General features: G+C 39.8%; 1 protein-coding gene across 2 annotated transcripts in view; it reads left to right on the top strand.

Annotated features, from left to right (window-relative positions):
• RELN (reelin) overlaps positions 1 to 24,906 on the top strand; it is a 279,445-nt gene that overhangs the window by 207,669 nt on the left and 46,870 nt on the right. For both annotated transcript variants that reach the window (XM_051805023.1, XM_051805024.1), the window contains exons 25-37: positions 553 to 758; positions 4,062 to 4,233; positions 4,611 to 4,811; positions 6,911 to 7,146; positions 9,202 to 9,359; positions 10,250 to 10,457; positions 15,842 to 15,918; positions 17,458 to 17,616; positions 19,445 to 19,633; positions 19,861 to 20,134; positions 21,424 to 21,564; positions 21,656 to 21,833; positions 23,246 to 23,330. In XM_051805023.1, coding sequence (XP_051660983.1) covers positions 553 to 758; positions 4,062 to 4,233; positions 4,611 to 4,811; positions 6,911 to 7,146; positions 9,202 to 9,359; positions 10,250 to 10,457; positions 15,842 to 15,918; positions 17,458 to 17,616; positions 19,445 to 19,633; positions 19,861 to 20,134; positions 21,424 to 21,564; positions 21,656 to 21,833; positions 23,246 to 23,330 — 2,284 coding nt within the window. The remainder of the gene's footprint in view (positions 1 to 552; positions 759 to 4,061; positions 4,234 to 4,610; positions 4,812 to 6,910; positions 7,147 to 9,201; positions 9,360 to 10,249; positions 10,458 to 15,841; positions 15,919 to 17,457; positions 17,617 to 19,444; positions 19,634 to 19,860; positions 20,135 to 21,423; positions 21,565 to 21,655; positions 21,834 to 23,245; positions 23,331 to 24,906) is intronic.

Here is a 24,906-nt window from a genome sequence, read left to right as displayed (position 1 = left end):
TCTTATTTGGGTGATACATGAAGAGAAAATGCCAAGCCCCAGTTCTTGTATAGGAAGTGGGCTTCAAGCAACAGGTATTATAGGGGCTGATTTCAGGTGATCAGGTAACCTTATGCAGTGCAAGATTTAAGTGGGGAGATGAGATGTCAGAAATAGCCTTTTACATCTCTGAGCGTTATCGTTAAAAAGCTGAAAACTTAAAAATTTAACCCTGGTTGATTCAGGATATCCAGCATCTGCTCTTTATCTTCTGGATGTACTTGGGACCTTGAAGGAATGAGATGAAATAGTTGTGTGGAAATTATGTTGTGTAGTTGCATTGTATGTTGAAATCTAGTAATAAAAATACTTGTGGGATCATATCAGGGTCATTAAGACATAAAGGATGGCCAAAAAGAATAACTGAGAGATCAAATTAACACAAAATTCAATGTTCTCCATGTTGTGTAATTTTCTGTGCAATATTAATCTGTGTTGAATTTTAAATATTTCTATTCATAATGAAGGTGTCATAATTAAAATTATTATTGCCGTCTGTTCTTTGTATCGTAGGCTGGAAAAAGACAGTTGGTAAGCTGGGATTTGGACACAACATGGGTGGATTTTGTACAGTTTTACATCCAAATAGGAGGAGACAGTTCTTCATGCAATAAACCTGACAGCAGAGAAGAAGGTGTGCTGCTGCAGTACAGCAATAATGGTGGTATCAACTGGCAGCTACTAGCAGAAATGTATTTCTCTGACTTCAGCAAACCCAGGTATAATTTTGATCTAAATTATATCCATACTGCATCAGCTTTTAAAAAAATATTTCTCAATTTATGAAAACATGAATAATAATTTCAGCTTATAATGTTTAAAGCCATCAATATATGGAAACTTTTTCAGGCTCCCACAGTAAACTCCTGTCACTAGGAATAAAAAATGTAATGAAAGTGGACCTTTAAAAACTGAAGTAAAATGTAAAGTTTCCTATTACCTCCCATATGAAACCTGACTAAAATTCTAATATCTGCAAAACATTAGCAAGCAAATACAGAACTTGCCTAAAAGAGGTGTAGAAATCTGCCATTTCCTCTGACTCTGGTTTCAGATCTAATGAACATGTATTAATGTCACATAAAACAAAAGCTCCTTTAAATAAGTAATTAAGGAAGAGAAGAATTCATGTTCAGCATTTCAAATTTGCTGTAAGATACCTTGCCAGTGAAAATTTAAACTGTTGTCTGCATAAGTATTAACATTATTTCTGTTACCTATCATCCATGTCTTTCAACATGCAAATAATTTTATTTTCCCATCTTGTCATTTTGCATTGCAATGAACAACACTTTCAGAAGGACTTCTGTAACTTGGCAGACTGTCTTTTTCTGAAGGCCATCCAGGCACTTGGAAGTATAAAACTATTGAATTTTTTTTAGAATACAATAGAATAAAATAGAATTGACTATTTCAGTTGGAAGGGACCTACAGTGATCATCCAGTCCAACTGCCCAACCACTTCAGGGCTGACCAAAAGTTAAAGTGTGTTATTAAGGACATTGTCCAAATGCCTCTAAAACACTGAGAGGCCTGGGGCATCAGTTACTTCTCTAGGAAGCCTGTTCCAGTGCTTGACCACACTCTTGGAACAAAAATGCTTTCTTGTGTCCAGTCTAAACCTCCCTGGCACAGCTTTGAACCTTTCCCATGAGTCCTGCCACTGGATACCAGGGAGAAGAGCTCAGCATCTCCCTCTCCATGTCCCCTCCTCAGGAAGCTGTAGAGAGCAATGAGGTCACCCTTCGGCCTCCTTTTCTCCAAACTAGACAAGCCCATATCCTTAGCCATCCCTCATAAGTCCTTCAGCTCTTTCACCAGCTTTGTTACCCTCCACTGGATGCATTCAAGGTCCTTCACATCCTTCTCAGACTGTGGGGCCCAGAACTGCACACAGTGCTCAAGGTGAGGTCACACCAACACTGAATACAGGAGGACAATCACCTCTTTTGAGCAGCTGGTGATGCTGTGTTTGGTGCACCCCACATTTGCCCTCTTGGCTGCCAGGGCATGCTGCTGACACCTTTTGAACTTGCTGCTGACACCTTTTGAACTTGCTGCCGACACTTTTTGAACTTGCTGCCGACCAGCACCCACAGATCCCTTTCTGCAGGGCTGCTCTCCAGCCACATCCAGATTATACTTGTGCTCAGTGTTACTCCATCCTAGGCACAGAATCGACATTCCCACTTGTTAAATTTCATCCCATTAATCAATCCCAATGCTCCAATCTGTCAAGATCCCTCTGAAAGACCTCTTGATCCTCAAGAGAGTCAACCTCCCATTTTGGTATCATCAGCAAACTTGCTAATGGTGCATTCAACGCCTGCATCCAGATCCTTGAGAAACATATTGAACAGGAGTGGCTCTAGGATTGAACCCCGAGGAATACTGCTGGTGACCAGTCACCAGCCAGATGTAGCCCCATTCACCTCAACCTTTGAATTCTGCCCTTCAACCAGGTCTTCACCCAGCATACCCTGAAACCACTCTTCCAACGGTTGGACAACCTGTCCATAAGGATACTGTGAGGTACAGTATCAAAAACTGTACTAAAATCCAGAAAAACTACAGCTGCCACCTTCCCCTCAGGACACACTCAACAAAGAAGCTAAATACTGAAACCTTCATCACTAGGCTATCCAATACATTGGTTTTAGACAAAATATTGCCCTTCTGAGCAATCAAGAGTGATGGTCCTTACAGAACATAGCTATGCAGATTTATTTTCCTGCTGTTTCAAATGCAGTCTAGATCTTTTTTGACAATTCTTTATTCTCCAACACATAAATCTTGGAATCCTCTGGAAAACAACAGTTTCTTCTCCAATCTCTGCCTCACTGGCAAATGAAGCAGAGTCCATGACACAAAATAACATGAGATATAAAGAAAGATGCCAAAAATATTGTATCTAGAAATGCATATATGTAAGTCGTCTTAAACAGGATTGAGAAAGTAACTAATTATTGTACTTTTGACATAAGTGTGATTAGGTTTGAAAATTTAACTTTTATTTAACATCATTTTAGTAAGGTGTTTCCTAAGTCAAACATAAAGCAAACTGAGACAAACTCAAGTTCTTTTATAAACATATGTATAGGAGGGCTGAAATATTTTTACCCACAGAAGAAGGCTCTGCTACATAATCTATTGCATTGTAACAGAAGGATGCTTTTTTCTACAAATAGGACCAATCAGCAGAAGAGAATGAGAAATTAATTTTGCCAGCATATTTCACTATTACTTCCTGGCACCAGAAGAACATTAAGACTTGTTGAACATGGATCAGCTGAATAGTTTAATTCAAAGCTGCAGAGTTCAAATCAGTTCCTTATTGTGCTTGGCAATATAGTAATAGATCATAAAAAATAGACATTTTCTTAAAAAGTTTACATTTTCCACAGACAGGAAGGATAAAGACAGCTTCTTCATATGCAGTGTATAAATAGGTATCTAGATATATAGGAGGTTAGAATAATAGAATCATAGAATCGTTCAGGTTGGAGAAGACCTCCAAGATCATTGAATCTAATGTTTGACTGAACACCACCATGTTACAGTACTAAGTGCCATATCCTGTCATTTTTTTAACACTTTCAGGGATGGTGACTCCACTACTGCTCTGGGCAGCCCATTCTAATGCTTAACCAGCCTTTCAGTGAAGAAATTATTCCTGTTGTCCAATCTGAATCTCCCCTGGCACAATTTAAGGCTCTGTCCTCTTGTTGCTGGTTGCCTGGGAGATAAGGCCAACCCCCACCTTGCTACAGCCTCCTATCAGGTGGTTGCAGACAGTGATAAGATCTCCCCTGAGCCTCCTCTTCTCCAGACTAAACAACCCCAGCTCCCTCAGCTACACCTCATATGAGTTACTCTCTTGGACCCTTTGTCAGCTTTGTTGCCCTTCTTTGGAAATGCAAATGACTTTGGACTTGTAAGATAGATGCCCCTTTTCCCTCTTCAGTGGTACATTTCTCTACAAACTGTGCTCTCTAAAGTTCTGCTTCACTTCTGTTCTTCAGGTTTGTCTATCTGGAGCTGCCAGCTGCAGCCAAGACACCTTGCACTAGGTTTCGCTGGTGGCAGCCCGTGTTTTCAGGGGAAGGGTATGATCAGTGGGCCATCGATGACATCATCATCCTGTCAGAGAAGCAGAAGCACATCATTCCTGTTGTTAATCCCACTTTACCACAGGTAATAAGCAAGAGCAGGCCCTGGGCATCCCCACAAACCAGGGACCATCCTCTCTGTTCGGAGGCTTTTGTTTGAATATAATTTTCTTTGAAAATGTTGGGTCTATTTAAAGAAGCATCTGTAGTGTTTGCAGCTGTGTCTCTATGTGGGAATAACTTGGGTCTTATCACAAAATCATCAGGCTCCTAATCTTTGTGACAGAGGATGTAATGATGTATTTCCTCAAAAAGTCGGGACTGAAGTTTTGGAAATTACAATTTTTTGAAAATGACAGAAAATACAAATTGCAAAATTTGAAAGTTGATCATTTTGGGAATTATTCTGAAGTCACACTGCAAGGTGATAGTACTTGTGGCTTTCCTTTTCATTTCTAACAGAACTTTTATGAAAAGCCAGCATTCGATTACCCTATGAACCAGATGAGTGTGTGGTTAATGCTGGCCAACGAAGGGATGACCAAAAATGAAAGTTTCTGCTCTGCCACGCCCTCCGCCATGCTCTTTGGTAAATCAGATGGAGACCGGTTTGCAGTGACTCGAGATTTAAGTCTGAAGCCTGGATACGTCCTGCAGTTCAAGGTATTCCTTAAACATAAATCCCTGCAAGAATATCCCTAAAATTGCCCTTAGCCAATACTTGCAAGATGCCACTGTGGCCACAGTTCAAATCAACGTGATAAACTAGACCATTGCATAGGAAGATGTGAAGAGCAGAAGTATGAATTCAAACAGCATAAAATACCATTCTGCTTTCTGGAAGGATAGCCAAAACCTTGGTGCAGGAGAGCGTTTTTACCCCTCTGGAGAAGTTTTAAAGCTTTTTGTTCTTCAATACATTTCACAAGTGGGTTGAAGTGACTGTCATTGTATTCGAGTCAGTACCAGGAAATGCTACTGCAATGTCAAGCAAAAAAGGATTTATCCCGTCTGGGGCTCCAATGTGGTTTGCGGACATTTCTGTATTTAAAACTATTTAAGGACTTACAAGCTGCTCTGTACTCCAGTGTGGGTTTTTCATATAATTTACTTCATTGTGTCAATGAATATAGGCTCCAATTAGCATTTTCCTCTTTAAAGGGCTTACAGAAATTTCAGTGGTCTGACAATACATCAGAATATGGGCTCCAAAGAAAGTATATTTGCTTTGACAAGCTCTTGTTTCTGAACCCTAATCAAAATTTTATTGAGTTTATAATGAAATCCCATTGGTGAATTCTGGAGGTTGGTTGCGATGCAATTTTAATGAGCTCACCACAAATACATGGTCCTTACATAATTGGTGGATACAGACACTGAATAATTTACAAGTGGAATTATTAAAGAGATCAGATGTTTACAGGCAGCTTTTCAAATATAATTCCCACAGTTCCATAAATAGGAAAGTTAGTTAGAAATAATGGGATTTGTAAAATAATCTCATTTCATCTAAAAGTTATGCTAATGAAATGCTATACAAACCGAGGGATTTCAGTACAATTTCTGAGTGAGTTTTGCTTGTAGTTTTATACTTTAAACCAAGACACAAAAATATCTCAATGTATCAATACTATTTAGCCTGAAAAAAGATCCTATTTACCTCTTCACCACTTTCCTCTACTTCAGTGACTAAGTCTCCCTTCTGTAGGTTTGATGAGCAGCAGCATTTAAAAAAAATTTTTAGACTAAAAAAATCAATACTTAAAAATGTTTCATACACATTTCATCACTGAAGCACTTGGCAATGTAACACAAATACACAAAACATAAACAACATGTACCACAGAACAGTGAGTTCTTCTTTATAAAGTCTATCATTTAAGGCCTGAATTCAGACTTTTTTGGAAAGTTTTTAAACCAGCCTGCACATAAATGTGTTCGTCTTATTTGCATGCTTTAATTTTAAGCATACGGTTAAATGCTTCTGTAAGTTTGTGAAATTTCCATTTTAAATAGCAAGCTGGAATAATTTTGCATTGATAAACTCAAAGACAGCAATTTTTCAGAATTATTTCATTTTACATGAATGATTTTGTTTTACATTTTACATTCTATAGCTCAAGTAGAATTCCTGCAGGAAAATAATGAAAACTAATATTTTTCTTATAGCTTGAAAAATGAAACTTAAAACTTCAAATCAGCAGTTGATTTTTGTCTTGGTTACATTCTCTTTTCACATTTTAATATGCATTTTTCTACTTAATCCAATTTTACTCTATTCTGAGGGCCCAAGCTGCAGTGTCAACTCCCAGACATCATTCCTGCAAGGCCAGTGACAAGGCTGTGGTCAGGGCTCACCTGGGAGTCAGACTGATCCTCTGGTCACACTGAGCGGACTGCAGATGGGATGGATCTCAGGGTATACAGCTCTTCCCACTCTTGGGCATAGAGGTGCCTGTGCAGATTTTGCTATTTGGGGCATGCTACGCACAGAGAGCCTTGAAAAGTTCTTTGCACCTTTTGGTGTGCTGAACTCGGCAGCCTTAATGAAGGGATAGTGGGAATTCTTACTGAGACATCATATACATGGAGGAAACAGAGTCCTACCATCAGTCCTACCAACCCCTGCCCAGGGTTTCAAAGCAAGTGTTTGGAGCATTAAGCCTCCCAAACCAAAAAGTCAGAGGTGGTCTGCAGACAATAAATACTAATAACAGTGCAGGTTTCTTCAGCTCATATCTGATGCTCTGCTTTTTTTGCAGCTGAACATTGGTTGCACCAACCAGTACAGCAGCTCTGCTCCCGTTCTGCTTCAGTACTCCCATGATGCTGGGCTCTTCTGGTCGCTGGTGAAGGAGGGCTGCTACCCTGCTTCTCCGGGCACGAAGGGGTGCGAAGGGAGCTCCCGGGAGCTGAGCGAGCCCACCGTGTACCACACGGGAGACTTTGAGGACTGGACAAGGATTACTATTGTTATCCCCAGGTCGCTTGCAGCCAGGTACTGTGCACTGTAAACCAGTGATGCCAGTGGGACCCATGAATTAGCTCCTGCTTCTGTGATGCCACACTGGGAAAAAGTTGCAAAGCTGTGAATAAAAGCAGCTTTAAAAAATGGCAGATCTGGGAAAAATATACTGTGCTCCCCAAAACAGGGAGACGTTTTCCATTTTAAAGGTGTCAGATTGTTCCACAGAACTAAATTACAAAGCAGCAAGGCACCCAGCACATTTTAATTTGACATCAACCATCACCTGTCTTTATATATATCAGTTAGGTCAGAAGCACCAGCAAGAGTGTAATAAGTCACATGAATCAAATAAGCCAGTTGAACAGGATTAATTTTAGTTACCATTGGGCAAAGAAACCTTAGAAAGGTATTTGGGCTGATGTGTGATGTGCTGTGTCACTGAAGGTGGCCAGGAGAGCCAAAGGCAAAACAGGTGTGCTCACCTGCAAGCATGACCTCAGCATCGGGTTAATACTGGTGAGAAAATATCAGATGCTGGAAGACACAAATAAGCCTTGAAATCAGGCAGCTTTTCTCAATCTCACTTGGGTTTGGCTGAAGTTTCTCACTCCTCTTACTCTCTGTCTTACCCCAGCAGTAAAACAACCCAATCCGATTTGCTGGCTGCACCAAGCGCTGCCAGCATCTGTCCCCACTGAGCCCCTGGCCATGTCCCTGCTGCCTCCTGCCTCTCACCCCCCAGGCAACTGCCCCAGTGCTGCCCTGGGGTTTCAGCCCCATTGTTCTGCCATGGACTCATCATCCTCAAGCCCAGGCACAGGTTTTGAGTGTGTGGCATATTTTGTAGCAGGAGAGCTGATGCCTTTGCCTCAAGGACTTGAAATAGCAGCATGTACCATAACAAGTTTGTCTTTTCTTCAGTAATTAGCCAATAAAAGCAGGTGCCAAATTGCACAGATCTGACACCAGCTGATTTGATTTACCCAAAACAAGCAGTGCAGAATCAATAGCAGCAATCTGTTTGGCATTATGTTCAGTAATGTGATCAGGAATAAGAAGCTGATGCTAATACATTAAAAATGTAAGTATTGTGACTCCAATGAGGCTCTTGGCATGTTGAAAACTGGATTTGTTGTGGGTCACTGCAGAAGTTGTGGCTTATGGGTTAACCAGAGAGGCTCACATTTCATCAGTTGATACAGAGCCCGAGCACGATGATCACCTACCTACCAAATCCCAGTGCACAGCAGAAAAAGGGAAGCAATAGGTTTATCCTATTTTAGGCAGAGTAGAAAGGAGAATCTTAGTTAATCCATTAGATTGGCAGTGAGATTTTAAATCTCTTCCCCTCTCTGGAGCTCCTATAAAATGATTTAGTTAAAAGCTAAATACTGAAAATGAATAACCAAAATATTTTTTCTTCAACAAATTTCCTATGCAGTGGATCAGCTGGAGTAACTTAGTGTTAGCTCATTGAATTCTCTGGAGCAGCTTCAGTTATATAAGTTAAGGATTAAATCACTGTTTTCTAGGAATTTCGTGTTGTCATCCAAGAATAAAAACTTAGTATTTCTGTGCTCATGTCCTGTAGGACGTGTTATTTGCCATTATTTTTAGAAAGTGGCTTTTTTTTGTATCAAAATAACTTGAAAATTTTTACTTAAACATGTACAATCCCATAGCAAACTCTGCATCACTGCCATTACTGAGTTCTTTTTGTAAGTACTGTAAGAAATGGAGTTCTGGGATTTTAATATGTAATTAGTTGTTCAAATTGAACTGAGTAGTAAAAGGCATCTTCAGAGTCACGTCTAATCATTCAGTTTTGTTGATAAAACCATGTGTTTGTTCTTTGCATCACACTGGTACATACAGGCTAGGGAAATAGAGGAAGTCAAAATGCATCCAAAAAATCTGGAAGAAATATCCTTAAGCAATGCTGGACAAAAACTGGACAAAAACTTTCAGGAATCCTATTTGCAAAAGGCAAATTTAGGAAAAGATCCTTTTAATCTTAAACACAGAGCAGCAGATACTGAAGCTGGGAATAGTAATACCATGTCCTTTGTTGTTGTTTCTCTATAGTAAGACTCGATTCCGCTGGATCCAGGAGAGCAGCTCCCACAAGAGTGTGCCTCCTTTCGGCTTAGACGGCGTCTACATTTCTGAGCCTTGCCCCAACTATTGCAATGGCCACGGGGACTGTGTCTCAGGGGTCTGTTTCTGTGACCTGGGCTACACAGGTAAGACAGCCCTCTTCAGATGGGATTGTAGTAAGCGTTGGCTGACTTAAAGCTGCAAATCTAGCATCTTGTTTTTCCTCTCCAGTATTCTGGAAAAATGTATGATGACGTATATTTTGTGGGCTGCCAGCCAGAATCTTTTTGTTTTGTTAAATAAAATTCAGCACAGGCAAAGCGGAGCAGCTGAAGGCAGCGGACACCATTGATGTTTCTGGCAATTGCAATCCTTGAACATCACCATCTGCATGAATGGGAAGGGACTAGCAATAAAAGAGAAAACAAAATAAAACATTATAAACTGAAAAGTCTGCTTAAAAGCGCTTGGATCATCTTCAAAGGAATCGTTGCCATTTTTGAGTCCCCTGGCCATCAGATGGCATGGGACCAGGAGGGAACATATGCTCTGACAGGCCCTTCTGTGGAAAATTCTGCTCACTTTTGGTTTCAGGTGCTTTTATGCTGAAATAGAAAAAAATCCAAAACCCATGAAAAAAACAGTGATTGACACAACCAGTTGTACACTGCACTCTTTTCAACCCTCTATACCAACAAAGCAATAAGCTAACATCTTTTGTTCGATTTGTTTAAAATAAAATAAAAGGATAATATTTTTCTATTTACAAAAAATGCCTTATTAGCATAACGCATGGCTATTTTTCACCTAGTGAAATAAGCCATCTTAGAGTTTAGAGGAAGAGGGCTTATTCTGCATTCAAAAATTTGTAAAGTGGGTTTGAAAAGGTACAATCATCAGGGCATTTTCTTAGAAGAGCCTAGTGCTTTGTTGCATGTGGATGCAACAGAACCATCTGCCCCTGTACTGTATCTGACCCTTACTCTGTTCAGCACAGTTTCACCAAAGCATTTCCCTCTTTTTTTCTTTTTTGAAGCATCGCATGGAACGTGTGTGTCTAATGTGCCTAATCACAGTGAGATGTTCGACAGGTTTGAGAGGAAGCTAAGCCCTCTCTGGTACAAGATAACAGGAGGTCAGGTTGGGACAGGCTGTGGTGTGCTCAGCGATGGAAAATCTCTGTACTTCAACGGACCTGGCAAAAGGGAGGCGAGGACTGTTCCCCTGGACACCACAAATATCAGGTCAATCCTCAGTGCTGCTTCTCACAATTGCCTGTGTATTTATGTTGTCTCTTCTGCCCTGTTGCAAGTGTAGATGTGAAAAGGTTGGAAGTGGTTTTCTGGCAGTCGTAGTCTGTACAAGAAATCTTGAAGGCAGAAAAATTACTTCTTTCTTCATTCTGATGTACTATTTCCTTCTTCTGAAAGAAAATACTTAGGTTAGGAACAGTGGAATAGCAACATAAAATATTAACTCTCCATCCTTCTGAGAAGATAGTTTGCATTGTATTCTAGGTGGACAGGCACAAGACATGGTCTTGAGAATGCACAAAAACTAAGGCTCTGCCCAGAACTGGAGAGAAAAATTCCTTTTCTGCTGACTGTGTTGAATTGCAGGCATGATGATGGCATAGCAAGGAGCTTTTGTCTACTTGCCAGATGTTGTGAATTAGTTCACTTGTCAGAAGTGCAAAGGAATGGAATGTGAATTATTTCTACATAGCCAAGAGGGTAACCAGCCTTCACCTCTCTCCCTGCTGCCATTGAATCCTGCTCCATTGGCAGCAATTATCCTCTTCTCTCAAATTGTCTAACTGATTAATATGATTAGAACAAACAAAGAGCTGTTAATTCTAACCACTATTTAGTCTGGAGTTTGCTGGTGCTTTGTCCAGTCTCATAAGGGATCTCCCACCTGAAACCTTGCACACCCTACAATTATGTCATTTAGCTTAATAAAAGATACTTCTCCTGACAAATACTGTTCTGAGAGTAAGTAATGCCGTGATTTACTCCATTATTTAATTTGTGACATCACTCAGCAAAGTCTGGCCACAAGTTACTGCTACCACTCTCCAGCTCAGGCAAGCAGTGCTCTGTAGGGCAGTGTAGGTGCTGCAGGTTTGGGGACATCCTCAGCTGCTCCCCGGCACTGCCCAGCACAGCACCAGCTGCCTTTCCTCTGTCCCCTGCTTGTCTTGTCACAATATATTTATATAATTTTTAATTAGTTTATAATTAGAATAATTAATTGTTTGACAAATACGCTTTGGACAAGCACATGTTTGTCTCTGGGAACTCTGGGAAGATCTGAGCATTTCTGTTCCACCATCTTTAAAAGCACCTGTTTTTAGTCCTGTGAAGCATCCATGATGTAACCACATCATCAAGAAGTCTATGTTCGAACAGTATTTTTGAGCTACTCCTTCTTTCACAGAGAAATCTTTTATAAAAGAAAAGTATTTCCTTTAGCTTTAATATTACTTTGAAACCAATCTTAATGCCAGATATTCATACTTATAGCTTTCCTTTTTTGCAGAGTTTGAGCCATTTTAATAGCCAAAAGAAGTTTAGAAATACTGAGCAATTCTCTTTCTTGACTTTTTTAATCTATCACTGCTTCTGTTTTGCACAAGAACATGGTCACAAACATGGTCTTAAAACTGCACCTAGAACATAAATGACCAGATGGACACTTGATAAGAGCAACTGAGATCTCTCCTTTGAGCATGTACTCACTGTGTGAGCTGCTCTCCTGCTGCAACTGATTGTTCAAAATACATCAACACTTTATTTTTTTTTAAGCATCACACTGAGGAGGTTAACTTCCTTCAACAATTGAAGCTCAAAGCCACAACCCTGAGCTGTTTGCTAGACAGAGCAAACACAGTGGTCTTCTCAAAATACAAATGGGACTAACATGGATTTTTTGCTTTCTTCAGTCTGTGCTAAAGGGTAGTAGCCACCTCATGCTGCATGGACTCTTTAGACTACAGCAATTATCCCAGTCTGCTTTTGTGTTCCAAGAAGAGAATAACTGCTTCAAAAGGGCAACACAACTTTTCCTAAAATAGGGTCTAGCAAAGGCCAGTGCTGTGTCTTCTGGAAGCATGTCTTTCTTTCTTTCATTAATTATAAGGCAGTCTATGTTGGCCATGTATAATGTAGACATTCAGCTTCAGACACCTTGCTTTGAACAGATGCATGCCACTTTAATGTTTGATTCCAACTGTAACACAAACTGGGTCTTTTTTTACTAGAAATAAAGGCAGACTAAGTTTGTGAGGGTGTGAGGGGTTAACTGAAAGACCCATCCTGTAAAAAGAAAATAATTCCTCAGCCTAGATTTTTTTTTTCATTATTGAAGCTAAAATTAATATCACTTGAAAGAGGAGATTAGAGGGAAGCACTCTTTCCCATTTTGGTATTACTTTTTGCATTCAATAATGCCTTGCATAGAATTCAGCTATCTTATTAGGGGTCATCTTAGCCCCTGCACAGTTATCTTTTATTTTTGCAAGGGCTTTTTGGTTGGGAGGTTTTGGTGACTGGGTAAACAGCAGGAAAATATGCCTTGAAAGACATACTGTTAGATATGTGGATTGAGGGTTGTGAATAGGAAGGCTGAGACTCCTGCAGTAGATTTTTAAGCTGCTTATTTTTCAGGTTAATAGTGTTTTCCCAGACCTTTTAAGATCTTGTTTTGTTAAATCAGCCATGGAAGAGCCTGATTGAAAAATGGAAAAATATTGCAAGACACTAAAGTTTTATTTTCATTCTGCAATTGCTGCAGATCTACCTATGCATGTTCCCCATCATCTTGCTGCAGTTACAGCTTTTTGAATGTAAAGGGTAAACTTTATGTAAGGAATGTAAATAATTTTTCTTCTTTTTTTCAAGTACAAAGACCCTTTTCCCATTCACCCTTCTCTTCCCAGCAGAGCAGAGTCCAATGGGGCTCAGTGTTCCTGGTTCACTCTGCTCCAGAGGGTTGAGATTTGCCAGCCTAAGGTGTGTTGTGCTGCTCAGGGAAGCAGCCCAACAGGACACTCCCAAACTCAGATGTCACACTAAGAGTATTAAAACTAAAGCTTGTGCCCTGAAGCCAATGATCATAAAAAACCACTCAATTTTTAGTATATACATTAAGTGATATCATAATCATAGCCTTGTTTGTCCTATTTGTCTCTTTTTTCCTTTATATGATTGACTACACTTTTTTTTTCCCCAGATATCAAGAGTGTCCCATAGCACTAAGAGAGCTGTGTCAAAATTCATTTCACCCAGATCATTTTTTTTGCCTTACACTTCAAAAACCCCCTCCATCCCTTCCCTATTGTATGGCCCAATACGCCAAAGGCACAATTTCGCTGGCAGTATTTCTATCCTTCTGTGTCAACTGACAATCTGATCCATGGATGCATTTTGGTTGCTGATGAGCTACTGCCTCCCATTTTGATGTCCTGTCCCTTATGACACACTTTGCTATCTGTTCAGTAGGAGCATTTGCACACAGTGTCTACCTGGCAGCTAGATAAAAACCATGGAATATATATTTTTTCCAAGTGGTGACATCTGGCTTGTTAGCTGTCTTGGCTCCTGTCCACTTTACAGACTCTGTTGCTAATGACTGTACAACCACCTCAGGGATGTTCTGGGTCAGACACTTATGGATCAGATGGGGTGATTCACCCTTCTGCAGAAAGGGGGGTTTTTTGTCCTTTGTTTTTACTTTGTAATGATCTTTACTTTTGACAAGCATAAAAGACAATTTTATCACAGGACTGTAAATCTTTTCACCTCAGAAACTTCTGTCTGATGTTTTATTGCCTTAATACTGTCTCAGACAACAGAGCTGCAGCAAACAAACAGGACCTACCTGGCTAAATGATGTAGTACTATGAGCCTGACGATTTTTGAGGTATCTATGGGGTTATGTTAGAAATGAGATTGATGAGGATACTCAGGCTTGTCCTAGTCCCTGTGGATATACAAAACATCTCAGATAGGAGATACGGATTTTGATAACAGAACTGAAATGTGGTTGGGTTTAGAATCAGAAGAGGATCACGATACTGTGTATGTAGCAGTGGATGCGGGAAATTGGAGTCCTGTCTGCATCGTACTGACTCTGGCTGTAGTCCTGTGGCTGGTCTGTGATTTTACCAAAGTCACTACAAAAATTAGGACCAAATTTCCTAAAGCAAAAAGAATTATCCTCGTGGGGAATTATTTGAGTGGTAAATCAAGCCTTGTTTCTTCACACAGAGACACAAATTCACCTCAGAAGTAGTATTTTAAATAAAGAAGTTATCTACAGGCAATAGGATTAATGAAGCCTGTTTTCTCAACATCCTAATTTAAAAACTGGCTGGGAAACAAGGAGGAGAATGGCATTGCCAACTTGCAGCATGCAAAAGCTCGTTGTGGGGTTGAGTCCAGTTTCTGTGCTCTGCTCAGGTGCTGTTTTGGGTGTGCAGTGCAGACAACCTGTGAAGGTGTAGATGAGGGGGTGATGGCATTCCCAGTCATCTCAATGCTCTTTATGTTAGTTATGCCCCAATAAGACTCAGATGAATGTCTGAGACATGCAGTGAAATTTGGTGAGTGAGCAGCAGGACATTAATTGAAATTAATTGCTGCTACATAGCACGACAGTGAGCATCTAACAGGAAATGTAAACTACTCTGAAACCACAGAGTCACAATTAAAAAATACCAGCTCAGCAAGAATACGAGGGCATCACTGCAGATTGGAAAAAAAAAATTAACAATATTTTGGAGCACAAAGATGGGATAATTATTAGTTCAGATATAGCTAAATGTGGATGTTCCAGGCCAATCCAGAGTTTTGTCAAAACCAGCCAGGCTGTCTCAAAGGGGGTTGTGGCTTTAGAAGGCTTGCAGAAAGCAGTTTCGTGAAAATGGAGGATGTGGAAAAACATTCATGCAGAGACACAGATGAAAAGGTTGCCATGGTTTGCAGTAGAAAGGAACAAGAGAAGGTAGGGAAGTGATAAAAGCACTGACTACAGGGGCAAGTTGCAAGAAAAGCAGATCAGGAACACTTTTTTTGCCATTTCACAATGTGAGAACAAGAGGATATTCAATGAAATCAAAATGTATAGATTCAAAATCAAAGGGTCCACAAAATGTTCAATGAGTTCATTTCACTAAAAATTGTTTACATAAAGAATTTAAGGATCAAAAAAAGATTGGTGCTTTAGTTTTTATTTTTAGTTTTTTATTAGAACTCTAATGCTATATCTAAGCTTTATCTAATTTCCAGTTACAAGAAATCAAGGTAAGATCTGATGTAAGGAGCAGCTTTGCCTGCTTTGGAGATTTTGCACATTTTGTGAGAGACAGAACTGCTAAATTCTGCTACTCACTCCGAAAATTCATTTATTAGGTACAGTATTAATAAACCACATTACTTTCTTCTGGTTTGGGTTCTCCACTGTTTAGCATAGCCATGTTTGATTTCTCTGAGAACATTACCTTATCAATGAGCCTGAAATAATGACCTAACCGATAACGCCACATTAGTTAAGAGAGGAAAATTATCTTGACTGATCTTGTGCTGTCAGAAGATAATTACACTTCTTTATACTGTTTTTTTAACAGACTAGTTCAATTTTATGTACAAATTGGAAGCAAGACTGTTGGTAACTCCTGCAACAGACCAAGAGCTAGGAATGAAGGTAAAGCCTCACTTCTTTATAATAAGCTTCTTGTATTTTGCATCTTCTGCAGAATTTTTGCCTTTTGATGCCTCTAAAAAAATCAAAAAGATTGTTTGCAAGACAAGGTGTAATAACTTTTATTAGACTACTTTGTAGTATTGGAAAATAGGAAAATTTACAAGTAGCCAGAACTTTCTTCAGGTCTGAAATAAAAGGAATGAAATCCAAGTTTGGGATAAAGTGGGCAACCTCCATTTCTGCTGTGAAGAAGAGTTGTGTGCCTGAAACTTGTTCAGTTTCTCAACTACACCAGTGGGTCTAATAAAAAATTTCCTTCCAAACCAAGCTTATGCACGATTTGCCCAAAATGCAAAATTATAAATCTGCAGTTGAAAATTTATTTAGTCTGAATAAATTCATTTCTCCTTGATGCCTCCTCTCCTATTTTACTCACATGCTAAAAGTTACTGGGGTGGGAGGCATGATATTGTGTTTGGGAGGGATCAGCAGAGTTTTGGGAGCAGATTCACCATGTAAAGTGGTTTAGTTGCATGAAGACAGACCAGACATCTGGTAGATGAGAAAACTTAATTTTCCTCTCAGGGTAAATCACTTAACATCGGTGGACTGTTTCCTGATATTTGGCATTTACATTGACACTGACTCACTGAGAAAAGCTGTCATCTTGTAGTGTAGATTAAATGGAGGGTTTGATTCTCCTCTCATTTGCACCAGTATAAGACCTAAAAAAATAGTCCATTATCCTTGAACATACTCCAGTATAAAAGAGTTTTCAGAGAAGTAGTATACATAGGTGCTTCTTTCTTGTGTTATCGACGAGCTCATAAGTGACTTCAAAATTCTGTTATGTCCTAGTATTTGTCATACTGTGTGTATGATGGAAAGACTATCTTAAATTGTCTAAATATTCTAATTTACTTCCAAGGATGCTGTGAGCTTGTATACATAGTATGGGAATCGTGAGCTACCCATATTGTGAGCTCAGCTATCAGAATTACAACTTAGTGTCCCACACAAACTTCAAGGATACCCAACATGAAATAAATACTGACTGTACAAAAAAGTAACATTATTCCTATCGTTGCTGTGGTACAATCATTCGTTTCAACTGAGACTGTAAAAGGTTTGATCCTTTGATTTTGGTGAAGACAGGCAAGATAATGTGTGGCAGCTGGTGACCCATGTCACCTTTGCAGTAAGACTTTGTCTACAAAATGCTCCTGGGCCAGAAGATGCCAAAAGGATAGGGGAGATAGGCTGGATTTTAGAAAGAAGTTCTTCACCCAGAGGGTGGTTGGGCACTGGAACAGGCTCCCCAGGGAAGTGGTCACAGCACCAAGCCTGACAGAGTTCAAGAAGCATTTGGATGATACTGTCAGGCACATGGTGTGACTTTTGGGGATGGTCCTGTGTGAGGCCAGGAGCTGGACTTGACATGCACTGGATGGGGGTTGGCAGTTTCTGAGTACAGGGTGAATTGCCCCCAGCTTTGCTCTGTACAGTGAGACTAACTTCTTGTTTTATTTTTAAATATAGGGCTTGTTGTTCAATACACAAATGACAATGGGATCACCTGGCATTTGCTGCGAGAGCTGGACTTCATGTCATACCTGGAACCTCAGATTGTTTCAATAGACTTACCTCGGGAGGCCAAAACCCCTGCCACTGCTTTCCGCTGGTGGCAGCCACAACATGGTAAGCAAGACCATCCTAAACATTCATTAAGCAGCTTTACACAACCCACATACCAATGCCACTCAATATGGACATGTTCTGCAGAAACCTCAGCTTACCAAAAATACAATATTTTGAACGATTGGGTGCCATAAGAGCAAATTTAGGCTTTCCTGAGTCACACTGCAGGCGTGATTCTCATTTAGAGCACCAAGCTGAAGAGTGGGCTTAAGAGTAAAATTGTTTAAGAGCTAAGCTTAAACTAAAGATGCTGAGATAACAGAGAAGAGGGGGAAAGAATATTACATTTCAGAAAAAAAAATATCTCCCACTCCAAAACAGGACCCCCTCCTCTCCCCAGAAGCATCCCTGCCTTCTGCAGCACCTGGAAAACCCACTCAGCCACTTCCCACATCCTCAGCTCAAAGTAAAACCCCAGTACTGACTGATTTCTAAAGCCACTTTGAGAGCTCCCACCTTGCATGAGGGCACATTACCACTATTGAAAGTGTCCTGATTGTCTTGCCTTTGCACAAGGCAGCATCTCTCGGATCCCTACGGGAAAAATAAGGCGATATTCAGAAATACAGCAGAGTACATTTTAACAGCAATTCCCTGGGGAGCAAAGCACACAGCTTACATTCAGGTAATTATGGTATGCAGCTTCTTAGATGTTATTTATCATTTTGATGGCTGATTTTATTCATACATTTTTTACAATGTATGTGCTGGACTTAATTGCCCTCACTAGGTAAGAGAGTAGACAAGGCAAGAGGGATGTTATTTAGTTAAGAAGCCAGTTCCTTTGTGAAAAAGTGCTCAGCAGCAACTGGTGCACCACAGACCATCATTCTGTGATAATCATTTGCACTGGTGAGTGGTGCCATGTCAGACCTGCTGCTCCCTATCTGTGTCCTCCTCATGGCCACTTGCCCTGGCAGCACCTGGATGACATCTGTCCTTGCTGAGAGTGATGGCTCTAAGACCACCTGATAGCAGCCCTGTGGCTCCCAGTAGAAGGGAGAGTTTATGACTGGAGGTTGAAATATCACCTTCCATACCAGCATCTACTGGTGACAACCATTTCTTATTACAAATGCTAGTTCTTCTGTGGACTGTCCTTTGTCTGCCATACCTCGGTGCACAGTGGCCCTATCAGCAATGACCCATGTTCCTCATAGTGGCAAGACAAAACTCCTGGCCCATAGCTGCAAGCTTACAATTTATTGTGAAGGCTTTCCTTCCTCTCCTGTGAAGGCAGTGATTGTTCAGTAAAATGTTTTTTTCAGCATTCAAGTAAATAGGTGAATTGAAATGAAGGGCTGAAGCAATGGGCTGGAGATGATTATGAAAGTGAAATTCCTGTAGGCTGGAAAGCAAGAGAAGAGAGGTTTCCAGGAAGGAGAACAGCACTTCTATAAATATTATCTATATCCAGAGCCTACAGCATTTTCTTTTGTGTATTATTCTCTTTTATACAAAAGCTACTTTGGGAACTAGACAGAGGCCTTTCCAATTTAGCTATGGGGAATGGCAGGAAAGTTGTAACCTGTAAAATGAAAATCCCCAATCTAGGGGCTCAGGGAGTGTCTCATTCAAATAAAGGGAGAGTGTATGTTGGAAAAGGCACTGAAGCTAAAGAAAAGAAGAGGGAAATACTGTGTTTATCTGTAATAGAAACATACTCTTGAGTCCAGATGCATCCTTGAGTGATGTTTTAGTCTTGTTTAAGTCATGTTTAGTCTTTAGTCACATAGACTGAGCACTGCTCACTGGGTGAACACAGCATATGGGCAGAAAAAAACAACTTACAGGGACTCCACTAACCTGTCTGTTCTGGTTTTCATAGGGAAGCATTCAGCTCAGTGGGCTTTGGATGATGTCCTTATAGGGATGAATGACAGCTCTCAGACTGGCTTCCAGGATAAATTCGATGGAACTGTGGATTTACAAGCAAGCTGGTACAGAATACAAGGAGGTCAAGTAGACATTGACTGCCTGTCTATGGATACAGCTCTGATGTTCAGTGAAAACATTGGTATGTGTCATCAAACATTGCTACATTTTGTAAGAGTGCATTTTATAAATTATTTATGGGTCAAGTTTTATAAGATGGGAGGTATAGACAAATTCAGGCATATAGTAATCTACAGGGAAGAGAAGGCTGAAAAAAGGTGAAGATAAAGATAAAAAAATTGAATGACAGTACTGAAAGCATATACTAAAGGGATACTGATTTGTTGTTGTTTATCTCTCTTTTCTTAGGAAAACCTCGTTATGCTGAGACTTGGGACTTCCATGTATCAGCCTCCACTTTCTTGCAGTTTGAGCTGAGCATGGGTTGCAGCAAACCATACAGCAATTCCCATAGCATTCACCTGCAGTATTCTTTAAACAATGGGAGAGACTGGCACCTGGTGACAGAGGAGTGTGTCCCTCCAACAATTGGCTGTCAGCAGTACACTGAGAGCTCCATCTACACTTCAGAAAGATTCCAGAACTGGAAGAGAGTTACTGTCTACCTCCCACCCTCAACCAAGTGAGCACTGCTCTTCTGGCTGTTTAGCATGACAAAGGTTTTGCTGATCTAATCTGAGCAAACATCCCTCAGCTTGGGAATGTTCTGCATGTCTTTTAAATTTTTAAATGTGTGTTGTCACGCCACCAGAATTTTAAATTTCACTTCAAAATATTTCATAAGCTATAATGTGAATTTAAAGAAGTAGCAACTTTGATGAGTGAATTCTTAAGTCTTGCCTATAATCTATGACAGTAAGAACAAGAATGCTAAACCAACTTTTCTAACATTTATGAAATAAGAAGCAAGAATTAATACCTCGAACCATCCTTTCACATAGTACTGTTTCCTGTCATTCTACGTAAGTTGTCATCCAACATTTAGGCATGTTAGTCATGATATTCAGCAAGTCAAAACACGTTACTGGACATGCCACCCTCACCCTTTAGACCGGGTGGAGCGTTCTGCCTGCCTCCTTGTGATTTCATATAGTTATAATTGGATGTGGCAGATATGCTGGCATACATCTCTCTAAATAAAACCTCTAGGGTAGAGATAACAGGTGATGATGATATTGCTTACCATTGTTCTGAATAGATCTGTAATTATTCAAAGCACCCTACACATTACCTCTGCAAATTTCATCACCCAGAAAATACGGTGGTAAAAATGGACATACAATAGTTGAACCAGGACTGGGGTTCACATCTTGGTTTCTAATTCCATAGTTCACTCCTGAGGACCATGTATCATCTTCCAAATAATTTTTTTTCCAAAATACTTTCCTCTTTTGAGGATATGAAGGCAGTCAGCAAGCACAGCAGTGTCTATGCACATGCATGTTTGTACATATATATTCATACATTCTTATATATATATATGGACATATATAACCATTGTTTTTCTCTTTACACAACATTTAGTATAAATGAACTTTCATTACCTCTTACTTTACTGAAGCAATTTTATTGTTTCCACTCTGCTAGCCACACATGGAGCTGTCAAATGCTAATGGAACTACTCATTTCTGCTCAACCACTTTGCTGATCAGCAAGAGTCACAGCAATGTTCTTTCTCAATTATCATATTGGGCACCTTCATTTAGAATGTGCTGGAATTTTGCCTAAAAAACTAACCTGAGAAATTGAAACTTCCAGTTTCAACTGGAATATGAATCTTTTCCAAATAAGGGGGCCATGCTTATTAATATGCTTTTCTTCTCCTGAAGTCCACGGGATTTTCTTCATTATTTAGCACTTTATGGAGGAGAAATTTTGAATCCTGAAACACATTTACTCTGCTTTTAATAGCTCTCCCAGAACACGGTTCAGATGGATTCAGTACAACTATGCTTCTGGTGTGGATTCTTGGGCTATCGATAACGTGGTCCTGGCTACAGGGTGCCCCTGGATGTGCTCAGGTCACGGCATCTGTGATTCAGGTCATTGCATGTAAGTAGTAAACTGCTTAACCTGCTTTGTAGAAAGCAGTGTTTTATCTATGCTGGATGGATAACACCTTTTCCTCCCAATTTGTTGCTAGGTGTGACAGAGGCTTTGGTGGTCCATACTGTGTCCCGATCCTTCCTTTGCCATCTGTCCTGAAGGATGATTTCAATGGTAACTTGCATCCAGACCTTTGGCCTGAAGTCTACGGTGCTGAGAGGGGAAACCTGAATGGTGATACCATCAAGTCTGGAACAGCTCTCATTTTCAAAGGGGTCAGAGATTACTTACACTGAAAAAATGCATAAAACCCAGTAGAGTTAAAAACAGAAAATAATTTTTTTATTGTTTTCCACATATGTTTATGTCAAAGTCTTTAGGCTAGAATTTGACATTTTCATTTTTCTTGTCTTTTCCTGCCCTAAACATGCACTATGTTTGTCCCAATTGTCTTTTTTATATACAAATGAGTTTCATCTGTTTGTTGGGTATTACTTTCATTTGTGGAATAAATTCCTCCTTAACCACCAAAGAAAATCTCTGCACCAAGATTCTTGAGGTGAAGTGAACTATTTGGAAATATGGTACACATTACAATCGTCTTGAAATCTCCTGGTTGGCTTTTTAGTATTTTGAATAATACAAATTAGTCAGGACTGCAGTCTGTGTTTGTGTAGTTAGCCTGTATTTTACTCAGTTCTATAGTTTTGATGTTTACTAGCCCTTTAAATACTTCTTTGCTAACTACAGGTTTTAAAAGGCCAGAAAATATATTTTCTGGACTTCTCAGTTCTTCAACAAAATGCATAATAGAAAGACTTGTTCACATAAGCACACAAATTTTAAGCTCACACATGAGTCTTCATTTGATACAGTGAATTCAGGTACCCCAAAAAAAGCGAAGTTTGGTGTATAAATCAATTCTTTAGAAATATTTGTCTGCAAAACCTTGACTCCAGTTCAACGTCTTTTGGTTATTTAAATCCCAAATCACAAGATTTGAATTCTCTAAAATTTGGATTGGTTGTTCCTGCAGATTGTTCCACTGGGGGAATGGGTCTGAGAAAGAGGGAGGCTCTGAGAGGTAGTTTGCCAGATCTCTGACTGGGTGTGGCCTCAGAATCCACACAACATTGAGCTCATCTCTACAAATGGACAGGACCTTAGGGGTCCTCTGAGGTTTCTTGTCTGCACCCTTTCCTTGCTGTTCTAAGCCAAGAGGTTGCCCCAGAGAAGCATATTTTTAGAAAATATTTTTAGAGGCACAGTAAAGAACTCCTAGAGAGAAGTGTTCCTGCCTGGAAATTAGGGTGCTTGGCTGCTACACAATTTGCATAAAATATGAGTGTAGCAGCTTGGACTTGATGCCTAAGTCAGTGCTTGCAGATCAGATCACATCCCAGTGGTTCAGAGCACAAACCAAATGAGCTGTACCTATGTCTGTACACAATCATGTGGCTATGCCTCTGGTGGGACACATATCCATGTCTATCCCTTTCCTTTACTGTGGCTTACTTTGCCAAGGCTATCACTGTCCTCATTTTCTGCCTGGGAGAAGGTGTGGACAGACAACTACCTCTCTTGCTGCCACCAGCAGTCAGTAACAGACAACATCCAAGCAACAGTAAGATGCAGAAAATCTCCAATAATGGGAACTGAGATTCACATTTATATTCTTTATTTGCAGGAAGGACTGAGAATGCTTGTTTCAAGAGATCTAGATTGCACTAATACTGTGTACATCCAGTTTTCATTTAAATTTATTGCCAAAGGTAAGATCACTGTTGATTTCCCATCACTTCTCTAGCTTTACTAGTACACAGTAGCATCACAGGAAAGAATATGGATTTACATTTTCAACTTAAGTGTACATGATCATCAGTTTATGATCGATTATATGGGAACTTGTTTGAAATCTTGCATCATCCTTACCTTGCTTCCAGCCTGCATGGCAACCTGTGCCATTCCCAAGAAAAAAGTAAACTGTGGTGGTGTCAAAAACAGCACACTTAGTGCAGTCTTTGAGCAGAAGCAAAACAAAATAGCTCAAGAATTTTTTAGAGATTTTCCACTATGTTGGGGAAAAAATTAATTTATTGGTTTTTTAGGTCATAAAATGGTGCCTACAATAAATTACTTAAGGGACTTATAGGGAACTACAGGGTTTTTCATTTTCAAGCTTCATTCCACTGCATTAAAAGCTCTAACCATTTGACTGCCTAGTAGATATCTTAGGGATGACTAAAACTCCAAAATTCTATTTAATTGTATGTGAAGAATAGTCAGACTTTGCAAGACAAGTTTACGCATTGGTTTAACAAGCTTGGGACAGTTTCTCTAGTATACGGACTTTCAATCCAATGATTCTGTCTTACCCTGCTCCAAGCCCCAGTAATCTCTGGCTTTGCAAAATAATTTCATCAAAGTCAGGAGCGACATGGTAGAGAACCACTAACCTGCTTGAGGGTTTGAGTCACTCCCATGCAATTTCAGAAGTTTTTCCCAGCACTGCTTGTAGAATTGTCACTCTCAGGCCAAATTCTGAATGTGCAAAAACTCCTCTCCCTTTGGTGGAAGAAAGACATCCATAGGTTCTGCAGGAAGCTTAGTACTCTCGGACTGGACTCTGACTGACTTCTCATTTGCCAACAACAGCTTGAAAACAGTTTTGAACTACCTCTTCTTAAATAAGTGTCTTAGCCAAATCTCTGCATGGACAAGTAAAAATCAGGTCTTTGTGAGTTGTGATTGATTTCCTTTAATAGACACCTAATCATATATATTTGGCTATTTAGTACTATTTCTAGTACTTTATCAAAAAGATAGAAAACAATAACAGCCAAAAACATACCATGCCCCAAAACAATAACATGTCAAATATTTCATGTTTATAAGCAAAATCTTTGTGAAGACTTCTTTCAAAAACTATGCCTTGGAAATATTTCTATACATGATCATTGCCAAAATATGAAAAAAATAATGCATCAGGCACTTTGGTTTCAGCAAATTTGGTTAATTTAAGAACAGAACAGAACATGGGAGAAACTTGCATGGTGATGTGCACTGAGTCAGGGATGAAGAAACTGTCTCTTAGTCCTTTTCTTCTGCTAGTTTCTGCCCTCAGATTGAGTTTTTGGGGACATGCCATCACTGTGCCACACCATGAAGGGAGCAGAGAGTGTAAATTTGTCTGAGTGAGAATTCAGCTCAGAAATACCATCACTTAGAACTGATATTCCTGGTCAGCAAGTTAAGCATAGGCCAAATATATGCTGGGGGCTGAGCCTGTGTGCAGTAACCAGCATCAAGTGTGAGTACTGGGCTCTAATTAGCATGTGTTAATAGCTA

This window comes from Manacus candei, unplaced genomic scaffold (assembly GCF_025592945.1).
Source record: "Manacus candei isolate 608988 ecotype Guabito, Panama unplaced genomic scaffold, ASM2559294v1 h1tg000063l, whole genome shotgun sequence".
Taxonomy (NCBI): Eukaryota; Metazoa; Chordata; class Aves; order Passeriformes; family Pipridae; genus Manacus; species Manacus candei.
The sequence above is the reverse complement of the archived record's forward strand: the minus strand, read 5'-3'. Positions and strand labels throughout refer to the sequence as shown.